Below are 25567 nucleotides of genomic sequence, written 5' to 3' on the forward strand. Positions count from 1 at the left end.
AGGGCACATTACACAGTTAAGCTACCCTTGTTATTGCCACCTTCACCGTTACTTAAATTCCTTGTCCTTCCCTATAAAGACACCATTTGAATCAATGTATCTGACATAACTTCCTCTGTTGTTAAGTCTCCTTTTGCATAGAGGCATTTGTATGTACACATGTACACAGAGCCTTCCAAAGACCACAGGTGTCCTGAGCCCCGTGGACAGTCCTGGTTTTCCTTTCTGCCATCATTGAACATTTTAGGCCCCCAGCCGCTAATTCCCATTCCTTTTCACTGTCTCCTGAAAGGTGCGATGAGCTCACATCCTACTCCAGTGCCAAAGGAAGAGAAAAGGGTGAAAAGAATTGGCAGGGTGCTTGGAAACCTAAAACCTAGCTGAGGAAGGAAGAATTAAAAATGGTCAAGAGTTAATTATATCATATGTAAGAATGATGTCAAAATGGGATGAAGTTCAGGAAAAGCCAGCAGAAGACGGGAAGATGAAGGATGGGCCATTAAGGAAAAACAGAGACGCAGCAAGCAAAGGAGTAAGCTGTATGTGGAAAGGGCAGAGGTAAGGTAAGGGTTTGTCAGGAACAAAACAGGAAAGAGATTTCCGTGCAAAGAGGAAAGAGATATCTGTGCACGATGAGGACATCTAGAGGGTAGTGTCTGTCACTTGCAGGGGCTTGATTAATGCTTGACGAATGAATGACCAAAAACAGACAACTCAAAAGAAAATTCACAAACTGCGCAAGGACCCACACAGAGGGATCCCTGGGTGGCGCAGCGGTTTAGCACCTGCCTTTGACCCAGGGCACGATCCTGGAGACCTGGGATCGAGTCCCACGTCGGGCTCCCGGTGCATGGAGCCTGCTTCTCCCTCTGCCTGTGTCTCTGCCTCTCTCTCTCTCTCTCTGTGTGACTATCATAAATAAATTAAAAAAAAAAAAAAAAAAAAAAGGACCCACACAGAAATAGGGCAGTTAGGGGCTCCAGTGGTAGAACAGCCTTCACAGGGAAAGAGAGAGAGAGAGAGAGAGAGGAATTTGTTCCTCAAGACGAGAGAGAACAAGTCCACAAGCTCCCTTCCTTGCCTTTGGAAGTCCAATAGATCCTTACAAAAAAGGGGCTGTTAAGGTAAATAAATCACTACTGGTATTTTACCTTCACCCTAACTGTAAAGGGCTTTCCCCTTGAATTCTTCACATGATTGGTTTTGATCTGAAATGGCTCTAAGTTCTTAATAATGTTCTTTATAAATACGCTGGTAAATATCAAATAATTGTAACAGAATTTTATGTATTCTACAATGCTCTTCTTTCCACCTACACACCATGCTCTTAAAGACATTAAATCACACAAAAGAATGAAAGTTTTTTCTCTCAAAATACCGTTATTACTCCATATTGGGCTCTCTCCTTATTTCCACTTTTGCATGATTGTTTGGATTTTTATTCTTTTGCCAAAGTATGACCTATCATCCTCCTTAATAAGTGAGAACCCACTTAATATGCTAACCTAGGCTTAGCCACAGTCTGAACATATTCTGCATTAACCCCTTCATTCAGTATTAATGCATATATACAGAGGAAAAGAAATAAGACACAATTCCTCTAGAAATGTCCTTTAGGTGGTGAGACAAGACTATGCATGTAACAGTTAAATAACAATGCAAGGAAATATGTGATTAATTGGCAACACAGAAAAGAATATGTTAGAAGTTCCTAGGGAGTAGGATGGGTGTTGGTTGAAGCATGAAGACCTTTTGGATAAAGTGGAATTTAATTGGAGTCCTGCAGGGTGAACAATATTAGAAAAGGTGGAAGGGAGAGATAAAGGCTTTGAGAGGTGACCTTGGTGCTTGGAATGGAGAGTTTCTATAGTACTGAGAAGTGGGCCATAAAGAAGGGGGTGGAGAAAAATCACAAGGTTTTTAAAGTGAGACAAGGATTAGTATTACCACCCAATGGTAGGAGGATAACAGGAAACTAAAAATATTCATTTTTTTTCTTCTTCAACAAATAAATCAACATGGCTTAGAGTGGGCTTACTCATTCCTTCTTCCATTCATTCATTCATTCATTCATCCACAGATATAGGTAGACATATTACAGCAATTCCTATTCTAGTTACTGGAGGCTATAAAATACTCCCTTCCCTTGAAAACCACACAGAGTAGGAAATATTGACCAAAAAAAATCAATGATTTCAATTTGTTATAAAAAGTGCTTAAAGAGATCCATGGGCATTTGTTTACGAGCAGGAGAGAAGGACACCTAAGTCATCCTCAGGGCGTAAAACTGAGAACACTTCAAAGAGAAGGAAATGCAGTCCTGAAAGGGTAACAGAGGTCGTAGGAGGGGAAGGCCCTCAAGAAAGTCATCAGAAGGGCAGCCTGGGTGGCTCAGCGGTTTAGTGCTGCCTTCAGCCCAGGGTGTGATCCTGGAGACCCGGGATCGAGTCCCACGTCAGGCTCCCTGCATTGAGCCTGCTTCTCCCTCTGCCTGTGTTTCTGCCTCTCTCTCTCTCTGTGTCTCTCATGAATAAATAAATAAGTTTAAAAAAAAAGGAAAGTCATCGGCAGCCACAAGGGCTCTGAGTGAGTGTGAGCGTGGGCCCCTGTGAACATGAGTGTCAGCAAGCAGCAAGCACAGGGACGGTCTCATCCAGGTGGGAGCACAGGATGGATGTGGAGAAGGGGCCGAGAGTGCACATGGGTCATGGACTACCAGAAACATGGGAAACTAAAGGGCTGTGAGAACTTATACCTTCCGTGCAAACAATTCACAGTGGGATTCTGAATGACTTCCTTCTCTGTTTTACAATTTCTTCATTAGAGGCATCTTTAGCTGCCTGATCATTTAGTCCTGAATGTCAAAGTCAAAATTATGTCAACACCAAAATAACCATCTTAAAGTTTATGTTTACAAGACTCACAGAAGCTTGGGGAAAAAACGGAAGACATCTAGTTGAACCTCCTCTCCAATGTAACATTTCTTCTAAGCATTCCTGGCAGGTGGCCATCCAGACGGAAAGAAATCTCTCCAGCTCCGGGGAGCTCAGGAAGCAGCCCAATTCATCACTGTACATCATTAGTTGTGAGAATTTTTTTTCCTTAAGCCGAGATTAAATATGTCTTCCAGTAGCTTTTACCCATCTCGACCCCCTAGAGGGACTAAAAAATCGCCTACTGTGCCTCCTACGTGCAGATGGTGCCATGTTAATGTTTATAACAGTAACTTGAGAACTGTCCCTTTCCCTCACTAAAGGACTTGTTAATTAACCACCAGCTTAGTTTCGATTAATTAGATTCTGTAATGCAATGTGCCACCTTCCTTTTCATGAAGACCTTGAAGGGACATCTGTTACAGCTAGTAGCACTCCCTCTTTTTCCATTACTAATTGGTAATACCTTATGTTTGCACAGTGCTTCACCCTTTCTAAGTATCTTCACATACATTATCACATTGTAATACCATAAGAAGGCGCTGCACCACGGTTGGTATGTTACCTTCACAAAAATCTTTGTATCTGCTTCATGATATAGTATAAAGCACAAGATGAGTGGTGTAAATTATATCTGAAAGACTCCTAGAGCTTCGGACAGGACAAAGGTTAGGGAAAAGGTAATGTATTTTAAGAGAAGAAAAGACAAGTAATTATCAAAACACACTCTGGATGTCTCCTCCATAACTGGCACTTACCTACAGACCATATATATTCCTGTTTTATCTGGCCATCTATAAAATCACAACTACTCCTAAAACAAACACAAATGGGAGGTTCCCACCATGAGACTGGGACTGGGATAGGCAGAGGTTAGAAAGGGAGCAAAAGGAGGCACCATTTCAACCATGGATGTTAAATGCAGAGCAGAGTAGAAAGAAATGAACTGATCTAGTCAAAACGATGCCTTAGTGGCCTGGGAAAGATGGAGGAGAGATCATGGCAGGGAAGAGGGGAGGGCATCTTACCAGGAGAAACAGAATATAAGCTCTGTATTCCAAGCACAATCTTCCCCACTGCCATGCACAGAGGGCCAGCTCCATGGTGGTGCTCTGAAGACTGTCAAGGACAAGCCCTGGAGATCCTCATACTCTGGAGTGAACCTGGTCTTATAGGGCTAAGTGGATGTCCTACTACTATGACACAAATGACAACATTTCCCCTCATCAGGCCAAAGACAGCTGTGTTTATTCTTCTGGAAGGCATCAAAAGCATTTAGACTCCTCTTTGCCTCAGCAAGTAACAAGTGTGGGTAACTGTGTGACTGCAAACGTTAAGGATCTGTCAGGAGCACTTCCATGAGGGGTGCAATGTCTCATCCCATGGGACACAATGGTTAAGCAGCTCTAAGACTCACTGTGGAGGATCAACTGACATGCCTACCATGGTCAATACCTGGCTGCCTCCCTGGCTACATCATGAGGGACATACTCGCCTGCACGGTTCCCAGCCTATGGAAGTGCACAGGCACCTCAGTAAAGAAGAATCTGTAAGGCTTTAGTGACTTCACCTGATGACACCTGGCTTTGATCCAAGGAACCGTACATGTAAATACCAAGTCCCAGTAACGGTTCAGATTTCTCCACAGACACAGGAGAATTTCAGATTTCCCTGAGACTTGGGGAAAACACACAGGATGCCTGAAACTGTACTAACACACAGGACCAAGGAGGAAAGTTGATGAGCTGATGACAAACCAACCTTGTTGGCAGGGTGCAGCAACCGTCCGCCGTGAGTCTGACTTGAGTCTCGTAGCTGTCCAGAGGGCACACGGCCTGCTGAACGGAGGGGCACTCCACGGTGCTGCAGTCCACGCTGAAAACTGACAGAGGCAAACAGAGGCATCATTTACGGTCACATTCATTTGCATTTTGAGTCTCAAAATGAAACACCGGCACTTTGCGTCGGTCTGCAGTTTCCTTGCATCCCAGAGCCCTCTCCTAGAACATTTTTATTTCAGCCAACATTACAGGACTGCAATATGTCCCACAGCTGTGCCAGGAAGGCAGGGTACAGAACATCAAGGAGTGAGGATGAAGCGCAGGGAAGGAGCGACACCAGTGGTGGTTACGGGGCTAGGGAGAGTCAGCCAGAGGTGCTTCTGGTGGAACAGGGCAAGAAATGGTCAAGGGATGGTTTTGCTTGAGGCATTTATCTAGCAGTTAGGAAATAAAACGAACAATACTCTGACCAATGGTTAGAAACTTGCAAAGAGGAAAATCACTATCATCTAGATCTGTTCGCAGACCAAATCAGAAATGCCACAAGAACAAGGATGTTACAAATAATATAGAGCAAGAAATAGCCGGGACAGGACAACAAATCAAATGTAGCAAAGAAGGTGAGTGAACAGTCCAAGAAGACTCAGCACATGCTCTCAAAGTCAGCGGGATGGATGGTGAGAAGCTAGCAGGGAGAAAGACTGGGGCGGAGAATTTCATTACAACACATCTGGCGTTTTGATGCATATATTTATCTAAAAATAACGTTCTGTTCACATATGATGATTGTTTTTAAATGTAATAAAGTGATTGCTGTGTCTACAAGTAAGGGCTCTGAACTCCTCTGGGGGAATGAAGCACGTAGCTATATTATCATAAATTTTAACCCCACTTCCCCCATCAAGCATACTTGAAGGAGAAGAAAAAGAAGAGAAGAAAAAAAAGTCCCTGTGTGAAGGCGCTTATGTACCAGTAGATTATCACTCTGGTTCTCTGACTAGAAGGCCGGAAGTCAGGCTGCTATTACTCCTCTTCCTTGTGAGGCCGGCAGCGGCAGAGGGGCCTGTGACCCTGCGACACAAAGCAGCAAGGCTGCTGAGGCGATGCCCGCGCATACCTGGTTTGCACTCATAGAGGTCACAACACTCTCCCGGCTTCCCTGAGGCCTTTGACACTAGTATGTTCAGGTATCCCGGCTGGCAGACTTTGCGCAGACAGCCCGCAGGGTCGCACACGCAGCGGCTGGGTAAGGGGCAGCACTCCCCGGGGGGAGCATAGCCCTCGATCAGAACGGAATCTTCAGGACAACGTGGAGAGAACTGGACTTCACAGCGGGCCTTGGAGCAATCTGGCTTCTCTTCTAAATGGGAGAGAAAGAATTTAGCACAGGCCTGGGGGCAGCGTGGGGCACTGGTGTTGGAAGCACAGGCAGTCCTGAGGATCTATTTACTGACCGAAGACAAGGGGAAAGAAAGAAATCTGGTGGAAACTGTCACACTCGGTTCTCCCGACCGTAAAAATCTCCCCTGAGATGTGCTCACCACACGGCGGGGTGTGAGGCCGCATTGGTCTTCTCCACCCTCCCACCCACCTGGGCTGAGTAATCGACGTCCAGCACAATGGCCAAAATCAAGAGTGGCACAGGAAGGTGCCTGCAGGATGTGCAGAATCTGGGAACTGGACTTCATCACTGACCAAAAGATCTCTGAATTAAAAACAAGTTTTAAGGGCTGCTCTTTGAAAACAGTGTATGTTTAAAACCCCGAAATAGATCCACGAATTAATCTGGCTCCTTCAGGGACTGGAGACAAGGTACATGATAATCAACATGAAAGAACTCCATCTCCGAGCCCTGAATTTTGAAGAGATGAACTTATTAAGATTATAGGATTCTATGATGTGGAAGCTCAGCAAGATGGAGAATGAGCTAAGTTCCCGTGTAACTTCCCCAAACGCCATCTGGCGTGTCTCTCTCTGGCAGAGATCCATCAAATGCCCCTCTCTCCTTTCTCTGATATTATGTACTAACCACTACTGCACCTCCATTTTAAAAGGTAAGAAAAAAAAAAAAAAAAAAAGGTAAGAAAAATAAATCAAGCAAAGCCCTAGCTTCTGGAGCCCTAGTCCACAGATGAGTCTCTTGGTTTAAGCTTTTAAGAAACCTATACCAACATTATATCCTTAAGGAAAAGGCTGAAACAAACCCAGAGTAGCACATTATCATAGCCCCCATGATCTCTGGGGGGAGAAGGGGGTTCAGAAAATGCTGGGTGAAAATGATGCCACGTGGTATTGGGGTAGGTTATCACTAGTTCGATCTTTCCTCAGTAAAATCCATACAGAATCAGAAAAGCAGGGTCAGATCCAGATCACCTAGTTTAGCCTTTTTTTTTTTTTTTTTTTTTTTTTTAGTTTAGCCTTCTAAACAAAAAATTGTAGTCTGTTTTATAGATTACAGAACCTGAAGCCCAAGAGTTTAAGTGATCTGCCTGTGGCCAGTGGTAAAAGTCAAACAAGAATCCAGGTCTTCTCACTTCCAGTTCACTCGGCTCTTTGTATTACAAAAGTAGATCTATTTCCCAAACCAACGGTCCCTCAGGTCATTCCTATGTTGAATCCTGTATCATTCATTTCACTGACCATCTTCCTTGTCCACTTCCTGTCTAACCAAAATACAGTGTAGGAAAGCCTTTGTATTCAAGTTCTAGTAAATTCATCAAAAAATAATTATTGAGCACCTGCTGTTCTAGCAGCCTGGGATGCACCAAAAAGAAAACAGGCACAGATTCCTGCCCTCATATAGTTTACAGCACCATGGAGGAGGATATGAATTAAAGGACAAACGTTGTAAATGAGCAAACTGTGTAGTAGTAAGGGTATCAGTGCCATGGGGAAAAATGCAGCAGAGCAAAGGGGAATCGAAGTGCATGGAAGTGGAGGACAGTTGCAATTAGGATGGGCATCACTGAGAAGCCAATGTCTGAACAAAGACTTGAAGGAGGGAGAGGGTGGGCCATGGAGATATCTGGGAGAAGAGCATCCCAGCAGAGGAAACAACTAATGCACTCTTGTGTGTCCCAGGAAGAGAAAGAAGGCCAGTGTGGCTGCAGGAGGATATATGGAGAATGCATACATCCTATTTTCCTATGATATCCCCAAGCCACTGCCTTGAGAAGAGAACATAACTGCAATCTCACTCTTGGATAGCCAACAGTGTGGACACAACAAATCAAATTGCTGAGGAAGAGAAAATGAATCTTGGCTATGGGGACTGATGATGGAGTTTGTGAAGTACATTAAGTGGGTGGCTTATCTGGCAACACAAACACATTGTCTCGTAAGACGAGCTCCGTGACTTTAACTGCAAATAACATGTAATTCCTACTCTTGTTCATGTGCTGCAATAAACTTATTCCATATCACATTCTATTATACTGTTGTCCTGCAAAATATTTGGTATATATAATCAGAATTTTCAAATCTATGCTTCAATAGAACATGTTTTCATTATTACCCAACATATGAGATCTTCCTATTTATTCCACTCTTTACGTTTCACATATTCAATGTTGTCACCCACTGATTTATTTTGCAGTTCAAACCTGGAGAGATTTTTTTTGCTTAAGAACTGCCTATGTAATATAAATGGGATAAGATAGGCTACATAGACACTGTCTATCCCCCACTGTCTGAGGGATTTCTAGTTAGGAATGTTAAAAACTAGAGTTAGATCTTATTAAGTGCTTTTTCAACTATTCTTAAGATGATTGTATTGGCTTGCCCTTTATTATATAATCAATTAGTAGATTTAAAATTATCCTTGTTTTCTTAGATTAAATCCTCTTTCTGAAGATCCAGCTGGATTTGACTTCCTAACATTTTAAGATTTTTAAATGTATAAGCTTGAATAATACTCACCTGTAGCTCTTTGGGTGTGTGTGTGTGGGCACATGCCATGGACATGGACATACACACACACACACACACACGTGCACGGCCCTCATCCAGTCTCAGCTCTAAAGTTATACTACATTGTTCAATGAGTTGTTTATCATTCTACCTTACTCTGCTATAAAACTGAGGAATTATACATTCTTTGATGTTTTCATACAAGCCAACTACAAAACTATCAGAACTCTGTGTTTAGATTCTACCTCCTTTAGAATCATCTGTACTGACACTGTTTGGTAAGAAGTATCTAATTTATCTAGATTTTCAAATTCATTTCAGGTTTTATGACCAAGCATTCTTTTTTTGTACTTGATGTGCTCATCAGTTTTGTTAGTTTTTGAATCACTTGTCTTCAGGTAATTTCACTGATTTTTCTTGAGGGCTTACTTCTCTCCTATTTTCTTAGAAATGTAAATAATTTTAATTGTCGTGTTAATATTTTAGGTCAAATATTCCTTTGGTTATATTCTGATTTTTTGATATGCATTACTCTCAATGCAACTCATTTCTAAATAATCTATAATTTAATTTTTTTTTTTAATTTTTATTTATTTATGATAGTCACACAGAGAGAGAGAGAGAGGCAGAGACACAGGCAGAGGGAGAAGCAGGCTCCATGCACCGGGAGCCCGACGTGGGATTCGATCCCGGGTCTCCAGGATCGCGCCCTGGGCCAAAGGCAGGCGCTAAACCGCTGCGCCACCCAGGGATCCCTATAATTTAATTTTGATTCCCTCTTAAAGACTTTATAGAAGAATGCTATTAAATTTCTGCATAGATAAGTATTTTTGGCTTTCCTCTTGATTTTAATTTTTATAGCTTTATTGTTTTGTTGCAAAGAATGGAGGCTGTACAATTTTCTACTTCTGTTAATTTCTTGAGTTTGTGTGTGTGTGTTGTGTGTGTGTTTATGTTTTGGCATATGTGGCCTAAGGTCAACTTAAAAATATATGAATATTTGAAAAGACCATGTATTCTCTGTTTATTGGATATAAACTTGTAAATCTATTCAATCAAGCTTAATTATGACACTCAGATCACTTACATCTCACCTCTTTTATCAAATTTCTAAGAAGGATCTATTAAAATTATCCATTATGAACCAATAACTTCTTGTTTTTCTAGCATTTTTTACTTTAGATTTTTAAGGTTGTGTTCTTAACTCCATGACTAGCAGGCATACGACTCAAGCCTATTATACGGACTTGGCAAGTTGTAAAATCATGCTTTCGAAGAATCTAGATTTCTAAGATTTGTGTCTTTTTATTCTGTATTTGTTAACATTCTTGGCTTTTCTCTTCTTTCAAGCCTCTATTCACATCTTGCTGGATTATCCAGAACTTTTACCTTCCCCCTCAACCAGTTATCACCTATGAGTTACACCCAACTATGGTTACCATAGCCTCAGGAAGTATCTTTCTGATACTTCTTTTCTCCGCCCATTTCTAAATTAATTCATCCTATAGATTTCGCTCATTCACATATATCTCCATTCTATCTCTCTTCCATGAAGAATATATGAACACTATAGCCACACATGTATTTTCCCTCATTTAGAAGGTTCTGCTGATATTACCTCTGAATTTTAAAATCATCCACTTGAAAAGAAGCCTCTCCTAACTCTTTCCCTATGGTGTCTAACAAATCCATATATAATAGTTAAGTTAACAAGCTTTTCAGTCTGGTTGCCTTGGCAACACTTCGCAACTGGCATCTAAAAAAAAAAAATTAAAAAAGAACAAAAACTACCCCAGATACAGAAAGATTAAAGTGAAAGTACCACTTGTAACAGAGGTCATTGAGAGAAAATAGCTTCTTTCATCATATTAATTACCTTCTTTTAAGAGGTTAGCATTTAAGATATTGACAGTGTCACCTAGTATTAGAATGATTTTACAATAAAGTGTGTATCAATCTTAGTCACTTTAACCTGTGTGACCACACATTGGCCAGTTGTAGATCTTTTCCAGGTCCCTATGTCAACAGGGAAAGTATAATCATGATCTACAAGCAGCAATCGCATTCAAGAGTTTTCTGCTTAAACACGGATTTAAATAAAACCAAAGCCAGAAATGAAAACTACTAAAAGAGAGAAGATAAAACAGAAGAGAAACATTATATTGCCAGATTGGCACTATATCTGATTTTTGCAGAGTCCCATACATCTGACACTGAAGTCTTCTTCCTCTTTCAAAATCTCTTAAAATGGTCACCTAAAATGCTGCACACTTGCTTAAGGGAAAAGAGGCACCATAAAACAGACTACTGAAATTTAGACAGGTAACTAACTACAAAGTCAACACTGCTGGGTGCTCTGTCCTTTTCCTGAAATCTATTCCTGAATTCTCACACACACAAATGCACATAGGGAGTACATGGTCATTCTGACACAATCCTTGGTAGTTCCAACCACACAGTTATTTCAAGGGATAGAAGTTTAGGTCAGACTTGGTATCACAGAATTTAGTAAAGAGAGCACAGAGTAAAGAGGGAAAGCATCTGGGACCACTGTTTTCCCTACATCTCAGGTAATCTGGTAATCTCTGATAATCTCCCTCCCTTATAATTTGAAGTCTTAGAGTAGCTATGGCATCAGTGAGGGGATCACAGGAGCCACTTGTGGTCATGGGTGGCAAATCTCCTCATGGTACCAGCTGAGGTGCTGCCTGAGAGATCTCTAATCCCTCTCTCACACATTCATTGGACAAATATTTACTGAATGACTTCCATGTGCCAGGGGTTCTGGGCACAGAGCTTAGAGCAGGGAATAAAATGAAGTCCTTGCCCTCCCGGACTCCCAATTCTGTGACAATAAACAAAGAGCTACACAGTGTCGTGCCAGGTGGTGACAAATGCCCTGAAGCAGAATCAGCAATGTGGGTGTACCAGGTGGGTGAGGGCAGATCTCACGGAGCCTGGCACCTATACAGAGACTTGAATGAAGAAAGGAGAAGGCATGCAAATAGTTGGGCAGGAGTATCTCAGATGCAGGGACCAGGAAGAGTATTTCTATCTCTCCAAATAGAAAATACATCTCACAATTATTAAAAAGAAATCTAAATCCATGTAAGTCACAGATAGAAAATACCAATAAAGGCTTATAAGAAAAGTATTTTGACAGATGTTTCTTATTAAGGATTCCATTCTTAGGACTATGCTAGAGAAATGAAAACAATCTTTACTAATGGGGTACCTTCCATGCATGAGGCACCATGCCTCTCCTTTTCTCACACCTCTTTCATACTCCCATGGGAAAAGAGAGAACATCTTCATTTCTACTTGGCAGATGAAGAGCTAGACACAGAGAGGTTAAGAAGCTTGACTAAAGTCAAGTTTTAAAGTCAAGCAAGATGCAGAGAGCCTCCAAAGTCTATAATCTTCCCACTGGTCCACAATGCCAAAAGCAAAAGGAACTTCAACTTTGCTCATCAGCTCTCCTGTTACTTGTATATTTAGTAAATGGCCACACTTTTGCTCACCTATAGAATACAAAATTAATTTGCAATGAGAGGTTTAGGATCTTTGGTATTGTCCTCAACACTTTCTGCTCAGCCATCCTCCCAAACTCATTTGCTCCTTGGCCCTGCAGACGTCACACGATAAAAGGTGGAGCTTTTTTTGTTTCCAGCATTATTTTGTTCTGAAAACTTCTATTACAAACGTAAGACATATGTCATCCCTACATTTTTAAATTTAGAGACTGACTCCTTTAAAGTTACACTGTGAATTCTCTTCATTCACATTCCATGATTTTATCATAACCTTTTTTGGCAAGCTTCGCAGTGAAGACTTGTTCCACACAATCATAACCCCGAGGGGAAAAAATTAGGCTTGTTGATACAGTCCCAGAAATATTTCTTATTTCAGCTTGTTCAGAAACACCAGCTGTACTTTCCCAGCAATTTCTTTTACTCTGAATTTAGGATTTAACAGTGAGAGAATCTACATATGCCCTCTTCTTGGCAATTTCTTAAAAGTGCCATAGTAAATTGTTTTCATTATCTAATAAAGTTAGTTTGCATCATAGTAGAATATAAATTAGCCAAATATAAGGAAAAAATTAAATGATCTGTAAAACTGCAACATGAGATACTTTAGTGGTTCTCATGCTGGCTGTCCATTAGAATCACTTACCAAGCTTTTAAGAATAGCACTGTCTACAAGCCACCTTAAATCAATTAAATCAGAATTTCTCAGGGAGGACCCTGGGAATTAATATGTATTTTAATAGCTCCCTGGGTGATTCTATTGTGTGATTAGAGCTCAGAATTACTGTGTTACTCCTCCAAGCAAACTGGGAATCTTTACAATGAAGTTCCCTATTGACAACAGAACTTTGCCAAGGGCATGTTCAAACATCCTGTCAAATGGCAGCTGGCCAGACGCCAAAGCATCACTGAGCCCTCCAGATTTCTGTCTGCCACTAAATGGCCTAAGCTATATACTGAGCCCCCTGGTACCTCCAGGAGTCTCCCAGACCACACATCTTTTCTAAGCAGGATATTACAGAATTGGGTTGAAAATAATGCTTTAGATTAGAGCTTTGCTACTCAAAGGGTGGCCCCTGCACCAGCAGCATCACCATCGCTTGGGAGCTTGCTGGGGCTGTAAAGACTTAGACCCTTGGGCCAGGCCTAGTGAATCAGAAACTGCATTTTAGCAAGATTTTCAGGTGACTCAGCTGTGTTGAGTAATGGTTCTCAAACAATGGGCTATGGACAGGCACACTGACATCTCCTGAGAATATGCTAGAAATGCAAATTCTAAGATCCCGCATTAGACCTACAGAATAAGAAACTCTGGAAGAGGCGCTCAGCAATTTTTCTGAATAAACCCTCCGTGTGATTCTCATACACACTGTAGTCTGAGAGCCACAGCGCTAGAATAATGATTCTCAACCCTGGCAGCACATGAGAATCCTTGGGGAGCTTTAACAATCCAGAAGCTCAAGAGTACACCCCAGACCAATTCAATCAGAATTACTGGAAATGGGATGCTGGTATCAGGATTTTGTAAAGTCGCCCAACTTTCGTAAAGTTGATCCACTGGTCCATGTACCTCTCCCCACCAATACTCCTCACTGCCAGGAGATTTGAGGCTGCTTTAATTCTTAGGAAATCTGAATCAACGGGTTCTCTGCAGTCTTCTTGGAAAAGATCAGAGCTCCCTGGAGGAGTGAAAATAGCTAAGAGGATAGGGAGTAGAGACAGACCCCAAAAATGGCCTGTATATGTTCTACTGAATTTTAAATCAGTTTACCAAAGTTAGAACTCTGAGTCCAGAAACATTTTATTTCATCATCTGTTAATTCACATCAGGAACGTGTATTCAATTTACTTCCAAAGGGATTTGCCATTCATATAATTAAATTTATATATTCATACATGGTAACATGTTTTCAAAATGTAACAATGAATTTATTTTTAAAAATCTGGCAATAAAATAAGGCCTCAGGATGGTTGGATAAATGTACAAAGATCTGAAGATTGTTTTCAAAAAGACTAATTTTGCCTAATAAACTTCTTTGAATACCTCATTCCCTTTTTGCCATAAACACAAGCCCACAGAAAAGAAATGAAAATTATTAGAGAATGGGAAAATGACTAATGAGGAAAACTTAAATGAACTAAATTTGTGTAGTTGGTTCAGCAACATCTTAAGAGGAATCTTCATAACACTTTGAAAATGCCACAGAGGCATGACCATTAGAAAGGAAGAACTCCCCGGGGTGGTGTTTAAACGGAAGGCAACATCCAGTACAGGATACAAACAAAGCCTCTATTTTGCGGAGTGATTCTGACTTTAGGTGGGTTGCTTTCTATTTTTCAAGTTTTCTTCCACTGAGGAAGAGATGCTGCAAAGCAGGCTCCTCTTTTGTGTAATCATGATACATATTTGGAAAAATAAAACAAAACATTAGATTTTAAGAATGAGAGAAGGAAAGATCTGGCATTCCTCATCTGTAATATGGGGGCTGGCACTGTGGGTGTCCTCCATGGGTGTCCTCCGGCAAGGAGTTCTGTGAGCCCTTCCTATGCAACCAGGGACTCCGGGCCTCTGTTCCATTAAAGAGGAACAACAATAATTGTTGAATTAAAGGAGGAACCAGTCCTTTTCTTTTAAAACCCCAGGACTTGTTAACAATGTAGAGTTTTAGTACTAAAACATGATCTTATGAGACTAAGAAACAACAAACAGAAAACCAAGGGTATTGTTAATACATTCCTGAGTCTCAGAGGTGGCATATGGATTTCAAAAGTCTTTAGGACTCCAAAGACTATTATGTGCTGATCGGGAAGTCTTCAGAAGTTCCTGAAAATGACTATACTTATGTGAATAAAATGATATAACAAGAGGGGTGTCTGGGTGGTTCAGTAGGTTAAGCATCTGACTCTTAATTTTGGTGGGGGGTTACGATCTTGGGCGGGGATGGGTGGTGGTAAGATTGAACCCTGTATCAAGCTCCACACTGGGCATGGAGCCTGCTTGGGATTCCCTCCCTCTCCTGCCCCTCCCTCTTTTCTCCCTCCCCCAACTGGGGCATGCTCTCTAAAAAAATGATATATCAAGAATAAGGTGGGCACAGAGTAGCATAAATAAAGGATGGGTACAGAGTACTGCAAAATACTGCTACTGTTTTGTCTCTGCTGACAACAGCAGCACAAATAAAGAACAGCAGGCTATTTAACTGTTCAACTGGTAGTTCTCATGAACTACTCTCACTGGTAGTTGCACATTCTGGGAAAAAAACATAACCCATGTGGCTAAAAATATAAAAGTCGATTTTGAAAACATTATTTTGGCCATGTATTTCTTCTTTCTCTTCCTCTCTTCTTTATTTGTTTTACTTAAGATAAAATACTTGTTTGTACCACTTGCTTGCTATTTAACAGAGGTTACTTTTGAGATACTTTTTATCTTATATGGGAATCAGTACACCTTTTGGCTTATTACTAAGATTTGAGAGCCAGAAAAAACTTTATTCAAATCTTGGCTCTTCTACAAGTAGCTGTGTGATCCTGGACAAGTTTCCTGACACTTGTCTGTTGTCAAAGTTTCCTCAGGGTTGTTGTAGGAGTTAAGTGAAATAATATACATTGCAGGTATTCCTCTGCCTGGCATGTCTAAGCGTCCAAAATAGAATAGATCTTTTCATCAATTATTACAAAAAAAGTCTAGGCTTTGAGTCAGACTGACCTCAGAATCCTCAGTATACCTGTGTGTTCAATGGGGCCTAAAAATATTTATTCTACAAGAATGTTTTGGAAATTAATTTTTTATAAGATTTTATTTATTTATTCATGAGAGAGAGAGAGAGAGAGAGAGAGAGGCAGAGACACAGGAAGAGGGAGAAGCAGGCTCCATGCAGGGAGCCTGATATGGTACTTGATCCCGGGCCTCCAGGATCACACCCTGAGCTGAAGGTGGCGCTAAACCGCTGAGCGACCGGGGCTGCCCTATTTTTGGAGATTAAAAGAATATATTCATTCTTTTATGTTACATAAGTAACAATGTCTATAATATATATGCTATGTAAATATAAAAAACATTTCAAATTAAATGTTTACATGTGCACGTGTGTCTACACATGCACACACACAGGGCACTATCTTAGGCCCTCATACTGGCTCACTTCTTCTCTCAAGTTTATTTTAAACCTAATACCCCACACAATGCCTGGGACATGGGTGTGATCATCATATGTTTGCTATTTTCGATAAAGGTGAAGCTGATTCTGAGACGCGCACCATATATATCCCCACATCCAAAATCTCTTAGCACGCTCCCCTCCCCCAGTCATCTTTGCATGCCCAAAGTTTTACCCAAATGCTGTTTCTGTCATCTTCCATGACTTTCTTTATTAAATCCTTTTTAAAAAAAAAAAAAAAGGCCATTTTTTTGAGAGAATAGTCTCGTCTCTGTCTGGCAAGAAGGAAGGAAGCTGCCTTACACAGGTAGTTTCCCTGGAGATTCTTCCCCAACTCTGTGTGTTGAACATGCGCTGATGGGCCTGGCTCACAAAGTTAGCAAATTGACAAGATGGAATGTCATTTGTTTGTCCCCAAAACAAACCTACAGAGCTCCCTCTCCGCCCAACATTTGTACCTGCACCATGAAAGGCAGACCTGCTTCCTTCTGGCAGATCACCTCTGGTGGTCAGGGCCTCTCAGAACAGCCTCATTCCCTTCCCACACTCTTTCTCTGAAGGCCTCCCCACCCTTCTGACTGTTCCTTCGGCTCCAGCACTAGCTTCCTAATCAGCCCTGTGCTGGGCCAAGCCCCTGAAAGGGCCCCACGTTTCTATGCCGTCTTTGTATTCTTTGTGTACCCACGGCGTAAGCCCTCATCTACCACGACCGCCAAGAGGGCACCCAGAGACTACAAATATGTGAGCTGCAGCTGAGCAAAGGGACGTGTTTACTTTCCATCCTGAACGACAACTTGACCTGCAGCAAAAACAAAAATACTGCAATGTGTATTTTTTCCCAGAAATGATAATTATAGTACTCCAAACATTTTTCAAACTTCAACTACCAAAATGGAAAAGGCATTTCAAAAAATAATTTATTAAATAGGCACTTATATTCTTGGTAGCCCTTACATGGAAATTCTACTTTTTTTTTTTTTCCTTCATAGCCATTAAAGGGCTTGGCTCCTGACTCAAAACCCTCTTCCAGGGCAAGGTGAAGGTCAGCCTGCGAAGCTGACGGGCAGGTGGTTGAAGAGCCCTCCTTATTCATCATAGTCAGCATGGGTCTATGGCACCTTTTCCACTCAAAAATACCAGTGATTTAAGAATTACAGTTTGTGCATGGAATGATACAAAGGCAATTCTCCACCTCTGGCTCATGAAGTACCTGAACCAAGAAGCAGAGGCCAGATAGGCTCCAGGCACCAAACACAGGAGTACAGGACTTAGACTCCTCTCAGGAGTATGATGAACCCAGACTATTCTTACTCCTCTATCTGAAGAGTGTGCTTCCTCACTTCATTCCCCACCTGGTTGTTCTTCTCTAGCCAAAGTTTTTCTAGACTCTACTCCCATCAGGATATGGCCATTGTCATCATTCCCAGGCTTTCTGACATTCTTCTGAACAGTGGTTCTTACTTGAGTGTGCTAGACAGCTTTTTAAAGCATGGACTGTGAGCTCTGCCTCCAGAATTGCTGATTTAGTTGGTCTCAGCTGAAGCCTGAGAATGTATCTTGCCAACAAATTCACAGGTTACGGATGCTGCTGTCCAGGTACCACGATTTGAGAACTGCTGCTTTAAACCATGCCTATTTGAATATTTTTAATCTCTTATGAACTCTACCACCATCTCTCCTCCCCCCAGGGACAGCTGCCTCTCTCTTTCTCTCTCTGTAGATAGGGAATAGAGCTGGTGATGAACCACATGGGTCTGAATACAGAGGTCCCAGCCAATCTCATCCTCTTCTATGTTTTTATTTTTCTGAGAGAGTGCTTGCTTGTGTGTGCACAACTGGGAAGTGGGGAGGGCAGAGGGAGAGAGAATCATATACAGGCTCCATACCCAGTGTGGAGCCCAATGCTGCACACGGGGTGGTTCTCACAACCCTGAGATCATGACCTGAGAGAAATCAAGAGTTGGAAGCTTAACCAACTCAGCCACCCAGGGACCCCTATCCTCTTCTGTGTTAAATAGCAGCCCACATGGAACTACCATCTTAAACATGAGATAAAATTCAGAGAGGAGCTCAAGGAGAAAGCAGGCACAAAGTTCAGACCTTCAGGTGACATCAGAGAGGTTCAGACTGCTGCCAGTGAACACTGTACTAAGTCTAACCAGAATGAATTAAAGGGAACAAAGTAGTATATGATGAACCAATTCCCACAAATTCACACTCCAATAACTGGTAATTTGTGATAATTTGGAATTAAGAGTGTCATGAAATTTAACTTTACATGTCTTATAGAGACTAGACTCCACAAAGTTGCTAGGGATCTAAATTCCTTTCATGTTTTTGCTTCTTAATACCTAACTTGTACCCTTATCCATCTAGTCTTCCAACCAGTGGAAAGAGAGGAAAGTGGAAGGGGAAGGATAAACTCTAAGTAGTACTCTGAGAAGTTGCATTATGGCTTCTGCTCTGTTCACATGGCCTGGACTTAGTCACATGGCCATGCCTACCTGCAAGTGAGTCTGGGAAATGTAACCTTTATCTTGGATGGCCATATCTATAGCCAAAATTTTATACCTACGGAAGAAGAGGAGAATGGATATATGGACGCAGGGACTAGAAACCTCTACAATATTTTCTTTTTCTAAGAAAATAAACTGTGTAAATAGGGAAGTATACTGCCTTTTAAAGAATACCATGTAAGAGACATTGTCAGAAGTTATATACTTCATTATAAGCAAGGCTATATGTAGAAAACCCTTAGTCATCTGTGAGCCTAGATTTTCTATGCACATAAACATTAAGCAGAAAGCCCAGGCTTCTTTTGAAATGCTCTAATTTCAACAAGTCAATCTAATCCTACAATTAAAGTATGAAATACAGGTGGACTGAAGGTTTGAAGGTTTAACTACAAGAAAGCAGAGGAATTAATATGTTTGTCCTTGGATAAAAATGTAAGAATGGTTCTATCTACAGGATGTGTATTTGTCAAAGAAAAAGAAAAATTTTCTCAGTCAGAAATTCTTATATATAAGTGGAGAAAACAGTGGTCTAGCAAAGCCAAATGACTCGCCTGAGGGTCATCTAGCTAATGAATACTGAGACAGGGCCAGAAGCCAGGTCTCCTGGGGAATTTAAATTGGTTCCACCAAGACACCTGGTCATACTAACATTCTTGTCCTTTGGACTAGTCTACATCTTTCCCTGATACTAATTCATCTTTTATGCAATACTTAAAATTGCTTAGAATCCAGCTTAAAATTTTGATTACAAAGCTCCTTTGTTATGAAGTCAGTTAAATATACAAACCAAATCAAACCAAAGGTAACCCTTTATAAGTGGAGTGCATAAGAAAGGTCAGAAGAGCAACCTCTGGTCCTAAGGTGGCCATGGTGCTGTCCACTACTTGGGTGCTGATAGGCTACTCGCCCACACAGGCAGAGAAGCTCTCAGACACAGAGTACAAATAGGCTGGGAACAGGGGGGATAGCAGGGTTGCCAAGACGGAATCTGTGTGTACACCAAGGCACTTGGGACTGGGGACCTGGAAAAACACCACAGGGACTCATAGGGCTCCTCTGTAACAACCCAACCCCCAGGAAGTTTGGACCTCTGGCAATTTCCCCCCGTCCACTCAGAAAATGAAGCCTAGTCATAGAAAAGTAGAAACTCTAAGCCCAGGGGAATTGGAAATAAATACCAGACAGTCTCTCAGCATTAAAGAGGGTAAAAAGCCTCATGTGGAAGTTGAGTAACTGCTTTCAGAATCTGGATGTGGTATGGCCTCTATAACTCAGAATTAGTTCTGAACAGCCCTTCTGACTCTTCAGGTTGCCATGGCTTCCTCACATGTTAAACAGCACTTCTATGCTCTTCTCCTTGGTTTTGTGGTGGACGTGACTTATCTGGATACCTGCACCTGGTGATGGCTGAAATCCTCTGATAACATGTGACCCGTGATACTCAGCCTCTGTCCCAATACTGAGTGTAGGCTTCTGCTGGCCAAGGAACTGTGGGTCCCCTGTGGAGCAAAGGAGGAGAATGCCAGCATTCTCTATTCCTTCTCTATTTTCCTCTCTTATTATTCTTGGTATGTTCAGCTATCCTTACATAAGCTATCCATATGTACAGAAAAGCTACTTTTTAGAATTTAGGGTTTTTGTTAATACTATCCTTATAATTGAGAGTATAAAAATTTGCCCTGGAAGGTGGGGGGAGCCTTAAAGAAGGAGGTCAGGTATAAACAAGGGAAGGCAGGGATCCCACAGGCTTCCTCCAGTGGTTTGTTTGGGAGCTTACTAGTTGGTTATATGTGAATTTCTATTCTAAGGTGTTTTGCTCTTGTTGTTAAGAAACAAAAACAGGAAAACAGGTTCTTGGGGCATGTGGGTGGCTCAGCCGGTTGAGCATCCGACTCTTGATTTTGGCTCAGGTCATGATCTCAGGGTTGGGAGACGGAGCCTAGTGTCGGTCGCCCTGTGCTGGGTGTGGAACCTCCCGCTAAAATTCTCTCTTTCCCTCTCCTTTCCTTTCTGAAAGAAAGAAAGAGAAAAAGAAATAAATAAAAACCAGTGTTTGATACAAGTGTCTACCTATTTATGCTAAAAATTCAACCTGATCTTAAAGCCTTAAACAATGGGAGATTTGAGACACTGCAACTGATCTGCAAGATTAATGATGTAATTAAAGGCTATTTAGTCAGCATGTCATTACGGGGGCCTCCAAAAGGAAAAAAGGATGAAAACATAGTAAATACAGTAGACTCAGGATTTCCACAAGAGAGAATTCTCAAGGTCTTTGTAAGACACTAATTGGAGCACAATGCCACTGATTACAGTTGCTCCAAAAAGTGCAATATTACACTAGCCAGTACACTTACTGAGGCATTTCTAGGAACTGCTCTTCCTTGTTCTCGTACCAGGCATTTCAGAGATTCAATCTACCGCCAAATACAGCACACCAGCTTTTTAATTTGTCCCAGATTTCTGTTTTCTGGTAAGGAACCATTACTTTCTAGGACTTCTTTACTCCTCTTCTTCTGGTTTTCTTTTAGACAGAAAAACGTTTTGACTAGTTCATGACTTCCCACATATGGGATAATGAGCTAAAAGCCATTGGGCATTTAGTTTGTTACCAGCTAAGCGATTTGCTCCTGCACAGGTATTTCACAGCACACCTGATTCAAATGACAAATTACTACATGTCACGGATCTTCTGGGTCATTGTTCTATGAATAATTGAATTTGTGAATGTTAAATCAATGAATCACATGGGTCTACTCTGTTGGTTTCTCTGTAATGAGTCTTGCATAAGTCATGGCTATTCCTATTTAGCAATAACCTCATACCTAACTCTTCTACTTATTGTCCACTTCAGAATGCATTTAGAAGGCTCCACCTCAGCTGAATCTCTGATGAGAATGTTGGGGACAACATAGTTTGTCACCAGTAAGCCTCTTTTCGAGTCAGAGAAGGATTTCTCATTTAGTAATTCCAAGGGCACTGCGGGATCTAATTTCCATTCTTAATCATGTCAATGTGAAGCAAAAATTATAAAGAAAATGATTTTTTATATTGGAAATTAACTTAGACTAACTTCTAATCACAACTTAAAAATGAACAACCTAAGTTTAAGCTGTTAGAAATATATAAAGCTGATTGAGTTGTTCAAGTGAGTTTTAAATAATGAATCCAGGGGATCCGTGGGTGCCTCAGTGGTTTAGCGCCTGCCTTCGGCCCACGGCATGATCCTGGAGTCCCGGGATCGAGTCCCACATCAGGCTCCCTGCATGGACCCTGCTTCTCCCTCTGCCTGTATCTGCCTGTGTCTCTGCCTCTCTCTCTCTGTCTCTCATGAATAAAGAAAATCTTTTAAAAAATAATAAAATAAAAGTAAGAATCAAAGGCCATCTCTTAACAATATTCCCAGTGAAATTAACAAGAAAAACGTCCAGTTAGTTGCTCTTCTGATATTATTTCTGAACAAACATCTTTTTTTTAAAAGATTTATTTATTTATGATAGACAAAGAGAGAGAGAGAGAGAGAGAGAGAGAGAGAGGCAGAGACACAGGAGGAGGGAGAAGCAGGCTCCATGCCGGGAGCCCAATGTGGGACTCGATCCCGGGACTCCAGGATCGCGCCCTGGGCCAAAGGCAGGCACTAAACCGCTGCGCCACCCAGGGATCCCCCTGAACAAACATATCTAATGGCTGAGGTCTTACTCTCTTGTTCAATCCCCTAGATGATATTTTATTCGTTGGGAACTACATTATCTTTACATTAGTCAGAGAGCAAAAGTGATATTCATTTTTTCACTTACAAATGTTTCTGGGCAGCTACTTGGTCCACACTAAGTGTGATACATGGTTCCTTGCCTCCACAAACTTACTACTGAGTTTAGGAGAAAGCAGAGCACTCAGATAGCATGGACCTGGCTCTGGGGATAGACTCAATCTAACTGCTTACTTAAGCCGTGCAATTCTTTCCAACTCTTTGAGCTTACAGTTCCTCTTTATCAATGGGAAGATTAGAAAATTATTTCTGAGGGTCTTTTCATAATAAGTATTGTAGAACAGAGGAAAAATTAAATAACATATATTAATTAAAGAGGTGACCTAAGACAATATGCCATTAAGTGACAAATGAATGTCAGAGACAGAGTGCTGGGAGGAAGGAGAGAGTATCTGCATGGCAGCTGCTGAGAAAGCTTCTTTGCCAATCCCAAACAAACCACTTCCCAATTACATACTCACAGTCCTCTCTCTGAAGAGCATACTGCACCCCTCCTTGTCCCTGTGCTTTCAGTGGGGCAAGGAGGGGAGCAGGGCATCTCCTCCAGTGCTCTTTCCCCACATTTGCTGGCCAGACTGCCACCATTTATTTGTCCAACATTTACTGAGCACTCCTTACCCCCGGCACTTTGCTAGGTTGGAGATACGTGGTCTTTGTCCTCTAAGAGCATTCTAGTTGTGTTCAAATAAAAGTCGTTTGTTGTCTCTGTGAAATATCCCTTCAGCTCAGTCTCCTTCACAAGTCTGATTCCTTCCTCTAGTCTATTTTTATAGACTTCATACATAAATCAATTTTATAAAATGTTCACATGGCATCATTACTTACTTATATTTTGGCATTCCATGATCAAATTTCTATGAGGGCTGGACTAGAACCTTGTGCTTCTTCATTTCCTCACTGCCCAACAAAATGCCTAGACCATAGTAGGCAGCCAGTGAACTATTATGTCTCACTAAATCCCCTTATGAATCTTAACATCTCTACTTTTTCCTATCTGCCTGCCTATCTACTTACCCACCCACTTGCCTAAGTTCTACTACTTACAACTAGCGTATGACCCTAGGTAACCTCTCCTAGGTCAGTTTCCTCATCTGTAAAATGAGGATAATAAAAGTCTCCACCTCACTGGTTTGTTGAGAGGTCATGTTCTTACTCCAATCCCTGGCACATAAGTGAGCACCTCTTGTTAGCTCTGATTATCATTAATTGCCAATCTTAAAATGGTTACCAAAACGTTCTAAGATCTTTTTATAAGTCACAGAACCAAAAATCAACAATGTAAAGTCAAAGAATCAAATTATACAAGGGCAATGGACTAAATAATTTAGCACAGTTGTCAGATGGCACCAACCCAAAGTATGCAAAAATGTACCAAGTTCCCAAAGCCTCCCTATCTTAACTATACAATAATAGCAAAAGGTTCTGAACTTTTAAAATAACCATGTAGTCATTACTATCATCTTACTTTAGAAATGCCTGCACGCAATGAACTGCATATTATTATAATACTGTACGTCAACCACATTGATTTTGTTAACAAAGGAACACTGTAGAATTGATACAGTGCTTAAGCAGCTGAGCAAAGGGTGTGTCTCACACTGTAATTACCTTTATGGGCTTTTCAAAGGTCTCCAGATCAGCAAGGTAACTTTTTTAAAAAGTTAAAAACATGCTCTACCAAAAGCCTTAAGTGGGCAGGTGGTTCAATGAGTCTTGACCAACTCTGGCTCAGGACCCCTGTATGACACCAGTTATCTTTTAAAGTACAATGAAATTCTCAAAATCAGTTCTGAAAACAAACTACATCAATTTATTTGTAATTTTTAAAGGGCTATAGTGTACTGAAATGAACTAAAGTATGCAAAGGTCTCTTATTTAGACAACTAAGAGATCTCATCATCACAGTTATAAAATACTCTAGCATAAAAGCAATTCCTTTCTTAACCAGTGCCCTAAATATTGTTTCCATAACATATTTTATATGCTTTATATGTTTAAATGCTCATTTGCAAGAAAAAAAAAAGGCTTAGATGGGATGATGTATTGTAGTATTCCTGTAACCAGTCCTTGGGGTGGACATATTGAAGGCAGCTAAGAAAATATGACAAAGGAAGACAACAGATAAGCGTCAAGAGAACAAATTTTAGCCTGAGACCCATCACTGAGTCTCACAGCAGTAACAGGGCAGATCCTGGTGAGAACAACCATTTCCAAAGTATCAAACAGAACATTTAGGGATTTTCAGGGAGAAAATCAAAAGAATAAAAGAAGCACCATTAATTTTGCGGGGAAGAACCAAGAGAGAAGCAGTAGATAATTTAATTCATGAAGCTGACTTATACTGCATTATCTAAAATATTTTGCCTCAGACATCCCATCATAGGTAATGTCACTAACAAACCAAACCTTTAGTATCATAGTGGCCTCAAGAACAGAGCTTATCCCTTTCCACATGAGTAAATTACTACTTCAGGGTGAATCAGAGGAGGGATATGTAGTGAACAGTATAAACTCTGGCAGTTACTGAGAGCAAGGCTTCTCAGACTGTACAGTTATCAGAGTCCAACAATCTTTTAGATATTCAGAATTTCAAATGGCACTTACAACCATCATTTATGCAGAGAAAGAAGGTTATCCTGATACTTTCTACTTACTGGAACTCCTATTAACAGATATGTCTTCACATATACAGTATTATACTAAGTAATGTTCGAATTAAAAACAAAGCTGTTCATGTATTCTAAAGTTCTTTTTGAATTAAAAAATACTAAATATATTTAATGTATGAAATATGACAGCAAATTAAAGGGACAAAGCCCCCCCCCAAAAAATTAACAGGAATTATTACTTTCAAATCGTGTTCTACCAAGAAAATCACCTTAGAAGTTACATAGTTATTCCAAATCTGCCATTTCTCAACACAGTTCTATAATGTCCCTTTTGACATTTTCTTTAAAAGCAGTTCATGA

General features: G+C 41.0%; 1 protein-coding gene across 3 annotated transcripts in view; it reads right to left on the reverse strand.

The window, feature by feature from the left end:
- CRIM1 (cysteine rich transmembrane BMP regulator 1) overlaps positions 1 to 25567 on the reverse strand; it is a 184463-nt gene that overhangs the window by 95052 nt on the left and 63844 nt on the right. For all 3 annotated transcript variants that reach the window (XM_077843630.1, XM_077843629.1, XM_077843628.1), the window contains 2 exons: positions 5832 to 6074; positions 4695 to 4815 (listed from right to left, as the gene is read on the reverse strand). In XM_077843630.1, the coding sequence (XP_077699756.1) occupies positions 4695 to 4815; positions 5832 to 6074 (364 nt within the window). The remainder of the gene's footprint in view (positions 1 to 4694; positions 4816 to 5831; positions 6075 to 25567) is intronic.

Source organism: Canis aureus, chromosome 12 (genome assembly GCF_053574225.1).
Source record: "Canis aureus isolate CA01 chromosome 12, VMU_Caureus_v.1.0, whole genome shotgun sequence".
NCBI lineage: Eukaryota > Metazoa > Chordata > Mammalia > Carnivora > Canidae > Canis > Canis aureus.